This window comes from Cibotium barometz, chromosome 28, assembly GCF_041138505.1.
Source record: "Cibotium barometz isolate CiBa-2024 chromosome 28, ASM4113850v1, whole genome shotgun sequence".
NCBI classification, from domain to species: Eukaryota; Viridiplantae; Streptophyta; class Polypodiopsida; order Cyatheales; family Cibotiaceae; genus Cibotium; species Cibotium barometz.
Window position 1 is genome coordinate 6,142,868 of NC_141073.1, and position 7,037 is coordinate 6,149,904.

Here is a 7,037-nt window from a genome sequence, read left to right on the forward strand (position 1 = left end):
AACAATAATGTTGACCAGCACTTAGAGCAGGTGCAACATTCAGCAAGGCAGTGTTCTTCCCTTTTGAGAGGAATAAGGGGATGGTTGCATGATCTTGGCTTGAGTAAATATGCACATCAGTTCAAGACTCATGAGGTCGATACAGAAGTTTTGCCATTTCTAACCATTGATGATCTTAAGGAGATGGGGATCACTGCAGTTGGTTCTCGTAGGAAGATGTTTTATGCTATTCAGCAACTGCCAAAGGGAAAGCAGATCGAGTGATTGTATCTGCTCTGAAAACCTCGAAGAGCTCACCAGCATGCAGAATGATAACTTTTTTTCGATGGTCTGGCTAGATCGTTTAGGCAAGCTTACATGCCATCTACTCTGTACTGTTTTGCTAACAATATACTGAAGTTGTCGTGGCGATAGATGGTCAATCTATCAATTTTGTCTTGATCAAAGGAATTCCATCGCAAGCTTTGCTAGTGACTACATATTCTTAGTGCATCCTGTTAGGTTTGGCAAGGGTAGAGGATGGGTGAGGGGAAGAATTGAGCTTTAGAAGGAAGCAAATTAGGTGCTTAGAGCGCAAAGTGGGGCCATTACTGAGCTCCTTTCATACAAAGCCCTTGAGGCTTTATCAGTTAACGTCTGTTTGGTGTCTCTACATAACAAGTATGTGGGAAAAACAGTGTGAGAGATATGGAGGCTCAATGGTAATCTGCATGGGGACCTGTGCCTCAAGACATCTTGTGCAATAGATGCAAGGAGAAAGCGAAGGAGAGACTTGGGTGCAGTACAAAGAGACCTGTGTGTCAGCATATTGGAGGTAGAAATGAGCAAACCAATAATTTTTTGCTCATACTTGATATTCCTCTCAGTCATGAACGCCTGGAAAAATGTAACAGATAAAGAGGCACTCCTTTGATTACTTGAACGATGTGCATGCATGTGGTAGCCATTGAGATGATTTTGGGGGTGTGCTTATGCTCTCTTTAGCTGCTTTCTGTGCACTTGGCTTTTATAAGCTGCATTATGGCATGCATGTTTTCTAAAGTATCCTTTACAGTTGCGTTTTTGGATGCATGTGCCTCGGCCACTGCGCCCCCATTGCGATCCTTCTGCTCATATGACTCGAGGAACCTTAGCACAAATACGACACGCGCACGTTCAACCAGACGACGGCGCCGCGCTTTACTCCCAATTTCCAAAGTTGTAATTTAGTTCAACCTTGAAATTAACGATTCCAATTTCCAAATTTTTAGTTAAAAACCAGCCACGTGCTCTGCTTTGTCGCGGGATGCTCTACACGTGGACATCGATCTTGTCTTCATCATTCCAAAGACCCACTTTTGCTTTGGTTAAGGTAACTAGGCTCGAGCTCATAGTATAAATTTGAGATTTTCATAAAATTACCATTGGTAACATATTCCAAATTTTGAGTTATAATTTGGTAATTTTCTAGATCTTAAAGTTTCCAAAGATCTCTTCATTTCTTTCATACATGCTAGATGTTGTATGAGTTTCAAAAAATTAAAGCTATTTCTATCAGTTGTTTGGAAAAAATAGCAAGATATTATAGTGATTTCTACTTGGTGAGCCTCAAGTTATCAATTTGAGCCTTGTTAAGCATGCATCATATAGGCTTATAGAAAAACCCTAATGGTAATTTTTCTTAAAAGGTGAGTTATCATTTGGTAAATTTTTACTAGTGCAAAGTTACCAAATGATAATCATCAATCTAAATTAGATTACAATTTGTAACTTTTTAGTCGTTCGGTTCCAAGGTGGTTACCAAATTTATACTGTGCTCGAGCTCAAGGTAACTATATTCTAGCTTCAAAATTGACACAGTAAAAAAAAACAATAAATGTGAGCGAAATCACATCAATATTCGAAAAACCTATTTTGTAGTGCTTTTAACCTTTAAAAATCCTAGTTTTAACATTTAACATTGCTTTACTTTCAAAGGAAAAAAATCATATATTCTAGTTATGATCTTTGTATCTGTAGTGGTTGCAAAAAGAAAGCAACTTTTTCGAGCACTCTAGTGTTTCACATGTGTCACGTCAAAAAGTTACTTATGTGTAGCGTTGGAAAGATTTTAGATTCTCACTTTCTAATGAGTCTAGTATTTTGTTTTTGTTTTGCACTTTACGTGAGATTGGTTTTGTCTAGATCAGTACCACGGGTTTTGCTAGCCGCTTGCATGAGATGCGGCTTTGAAGGGATAGCAAAGAGAGGGGATAAGCATCATGTGCTCAACTAATGTGGTAGACGATACGAATGCACAAGTTATAGCAGAGAGAGGGGATAAGCATCATGTGCTCAACTAATGTGGTAGACGATACGAATGCACAAGTTACAGCAGAGAGAGGGGATAAGCATCACACTTGCTCAATTGATGTGGTAGACGATCTAAAGACACAATTGATATAACAAAGCATGCTTTTGCACCAATGGACATGCAAAGACAAAAAAATCCCAATCCCACAAATCTGTGCCCACAATGTTAGGGTCCTAACATTTGTTACAAGTGTTGTGTATATTCTCGTGGTCGTCGTGGTGTGAAAGGACTCTTGTACACAGGCACTTTTTACTTTCTTGTTGGGAAGGGTTTTTTTCAGTGTGACTACCTCTTAGGGAGTACCCTAGAGTATTCTACTATTACTTATTACATTTGCTTATCCAAAAGGAATGTTCTAGCTCTCTTGCGTGTTTGCGATCTTGTGCCCGCCGTCAACCCAACTCGGAGCCGGTTGTTTCCATAGGTCTCCAAGCTTTACAGTTTGCAGCTCTCCATTGGAACTTGGAGCCAGTTGGCTTCAACACACTACAGGAGACACTGTTCAGCTTTGCAGTTTTATTATTTTATTTCCTACACCCAGCTTCCAGAGTCGAGAAGCTTCACACGACAGAGTTCATGCAGTCCATCGACAGCAGCAACCTGAGCAGTAGTCGGGAGCATCAGCGTCAGTCAAATCCGTCGATTAATTGACAGAGCAGGCGCAGTCCGTTCGGCAATCCGTCTGCAGTTCCATTGATTCCACCGCCTAAGGGATACGTGGCGATCAGTTTGTGCAATCGTTGCCCGACTCACCAATCGCCCGTATCACCACTTCAAATTGTCCGGACCCCAGGAATCGCCAGCTTCAACAATCGCTCGAATTCTGCAGTCGACAGGTACTACAATTGCCCATCACCGACATTTGCAATCACTGATTTTCTACAATCGTCGATCGTCCAATCGATGGTACAGGTTCTCCAATCGCCCGATTGGTATCGTCTGTTGCAATCGTCCGATTGCTCATCTCCGATCGCCCAATTGGACGTATCGTCTGTTGCCATCGTCCGATTGCTCATCTCTGATCGCCCGATTGCTCAAGCCCGATCGTCCGACTACTCAAGCCCGATCGTCCGATTACTAGAGTCCGATCGTTCCAATTGCTCGAGCTGGATCGTCTAATTGCTCATTTGAGATCGTCTTACTTCTCATCTCCGATCGCCCGACTACTCGAGTCCAATTGTACGATTGCTCGAGTCCGATCGTTGTACGATTGCTCGAGTTTGATTGCACTCGAGTCCGATAATCCCTGACTGATCGATCATCTGATTGCTCAAGTGTAATCGTCCGATTGCTTGTCTTTGATCATCCAATTGCTCATCTCCGATTGTCCGCCAATTCGTCACCTACATACAGTCACCGCGAGCACATTTTTAACCGATACTTGCTCTTTTTCCCTCTTTTTGTTCATACTTAGATGCAGTAGTGGCACGAAGAAGTGATTTGTTTGGCACACTTACCACGAAGGATAAGTTGGATGGCACTAAGTATTCTATGTGGTCCTACATGATGTGACATGCATTAGTGGCAAAAACACCTTTAAGCCTATGTATCCCGTTAAGAAGTAGTGCCTTCTAGAGCATCGTGTGAGACTACCGATACTTTACGTACATTGTCCACTTCAATTCCTCTTTCACCTCTCTCATAGGAGCAGCATCGCTTCATTGATTGCCCTATCATGCAAGAGGCACATCATCCGACACAAACGGTCACGTCCTTCGACTAAAGAGGCATGGGATGTACTTGCTTTGTTGTATCACGTGCGCATAATGATGCACGTGTGGCTTATCTCACAAAATAGTTAGAGAGACGAAGCACATGATAGAGGGTGATTCAATTGTCATACATACAGCACGAGGATCAAAGACCTCAAGGAGCAATTGGCGAACATAAATGAGCTCATTCTCGACAGTTCACTTGTATCCCCCCAATTGATCAGGCAAATGTTGATGATGGAGTGGTGGTGGTTAAAGAACAAGCTGCTATCAGTGAGGCCAACGCAGACCCAAAATGGCTGTTAGACACTTTGCGGGATAAAAATTTATCTACTTCTCGACCCAGGAGAACAAGATCAGCACTACTCGCCATGCACACAGCTATTTTGTTATCAGGCAGTCGTGGCTACAATATGCAATGAGTAGCCTATTTCTTTTGAAGATGCTTCAGAAAATGAGGATTCAATCGAAAATCAATTACATTCATAAGAATGGCACTTGGGAGTTATGTGGCATAGCAATACTATCACTCAAGGACCTTATGTGTACAAACAAGCATTCACACTTAAATATGCTAAGCTTTGATGTATCTTCATTGTTACAGCTTTTAACGAGTGTACCACTTCTCCATTGTTACCACGTGGAGGGCAATTCTTCTTGTTGTTCTAGAAATAAAATGTACGCAATTATAACGATACCAAATTTAATCTCCATAAAAATGCAAAAGTGTACACTATCATAGCTAGCTAATCTGTTATTACCAAGAGAAAACTCTTAACCATGCCGAGTCCACAATCAAAGGCGTCTTCATGAATCACTCCTATGAATTCATAGGTCTCCTCACTTAACATAGTGCGCACTTTGGTCTTAGCACATGGATTGTCATGACAATTATGGCTCATGATAAATCAAGGCAAAGTTGATTCCTCACCCATTCAATAAAATAGGCCATGCGATTCTCTATCCACACCCAAGCTTCCTCGATTCCTCATGCAAACTAGAGTTCTTGGACCCCTTGTCCTAAGAAATTTAATTCGGCATCCTGAGACACTTGCTCCTTAAACCAAGGTGTCCTAGATCATAATATCTCAAGACCAAAATCAAATACACCAATGATTGCAAATGGTAGTGATTGCAAAAGACTATAAATGATTGCATTCTATACTAGTTTAACAATGGTTGGTACAAAAATATAATAAATTTGTATAACCTTGTAAATAAAGGTTGGTACGGTTCTATAACCTTGTAAATGAAGGTTGGTATGATTCATAACCCTTTGAACAGAGGTGGTATACACAATTCAAAGGTGGTATACATAATCCAAAGGTTCACTTATCTTTAACTATTCTTACTTTACAATGTTGGAGGCCATTTTGAGCATGAAATGGGTGGAAGGTGTGTTGCATTCTCCCATTTGCAGAAACATGGAAAGTCAAAAGGTCATGTATAGGCTAGAGTGGCACCTTGTCATAGTCATCTTCTCTAATCAATATTTTTGGGGGATAGCACACTAGGAGATGGGAGCCCAATAGAGGGCTTGTCACCATTCCCAAGGGAAGGTGGTGGTCATGCTCATGGTGGGTCACCTCCTCATGGTGCTTTGCTTAGTCATCTTTATGGCATAAACTGTGCTTGGACATGGCAGCATTGTTGTGACTTCTCACATAGGCTTAGAGCATGGCCTCACCCCAGACAATCCTCACTCTTGTCTCAGGTGGGTGGCTTGAAATGCACGAGGGTGTTAGGAATGCTTGGGGTCCTAAAACATATAGTGATCTATCCTAGAGTCTATATATATATATATATATATATATATATATTGTGTATGTATGTATGTATGTATATAACTATCGTAGATAGCAACACACAAGTCATAGGTTTAGCTAGAACCCATCATCATATATCATTAAGGGCTTAGCACAGTTACAAAAGATGGTTATAAAATGTGCATGACCACACATTGAAAGTCATGTTAACCAATATGGTTAACACTTGGGGGTGCAAGGGTTACATTTTGATCATGTACATCATGTCATAGGATAGTCAAGTGTGGGCCCTCATGTATATGATCCATTTATAAGAGAGCTTCTTACAATTGCAACATAAGGTGAATTTAGAGAAGAGGATAAGGATGCACATATTGAGTTTTAAAGATTTTTGAGTGGTCAAATGAAGAAGAGTGGATAAGTTTAGGGGCTTCATGTGGCCAATGAGGCTAGTGCTAATTGGTTTACTTTAAGGATAGTATATAATGGTGACCCTAGAAATACAATGGTTAGAAAAGAGAGGTCATGTGGATTTCATGAAGAGATGAACATGGTGGAGTACACTAAGAGATGTATCAAGGCATAGTTTCATAAAGAGCATAAGGTCTTGTGCAGAAAGTGAAAGAGTGTTTTGACTAAATCTGATGCCAAAAAGTTTTAGGAGTGGAGAAAGTGGTGGGACTCAAAACATTTGTAAGCTTGTTTTGGTTACATGCCTTGGATATCTTACATCAACTTGTGAAAGTTGTGGAGCTTTGATTAACACTTTGGGAAAGAAGGCACCCCATGATGTACGGGCAAGGAAGAAGGCAATATTCAAATGGGATCAAACAGCACTTCATATGGTTTTGCACTAGCACTATGTCACATACATGGAATGTGGATCGTCATGTTTTAGAAGTTCCAAGTCCAGCCCCTAATGTGTGAAAATTTGCAGAAGGGACCTCTGTGATGGTCAAGGAGAAGAAGCCTTTATTATGTGCAAGCTTTGTGTAAGAAACATAGAATGATTCAACTATGGTAAGACCAGGTATCCAAATCCCAAGTACACTAGTGCCAACTCATATTTGTGCATCACATAGGGATGGTAAATTGGTAAAATGGAGATCTAAGCTCAACAAAAAATTCAAAGAAAGAATTGAGTGGGCACTTATGTTGCATGGGGGAGAGCACAAAAACTCCTAATGAGGTGCATGTGTTCTACTTATGTAGATATGGATTTATGGA

At 40.8% G+C, this 7,037-nt stretch overlaps 1 protein-coding gene across 1 annotated transcript in view; it reads left to right on the top strand.

Moving 5' to 3' along the window:
* LOC147622422 (uncharacterized) overlaps positions 1 to 441 on the top strand; it is a 1,908-nt gene extending 1,467 nt beyond the window's left edge. Inside the window, exon 1 of the mRNA XM_086822644.1 lies at positions 1 to 441. This exon is cut by the window's left edge and continues 1,467 nt beyond it. Within this exon, the coding sequence (XP_086678770.1) occupies positions 1 to 264 (264 nt within the window). The 3' untranslated portion in view covers positions 265 to 441.
* Positions 442 to 7,037: the final 6,596 nt, after the last annotated feature.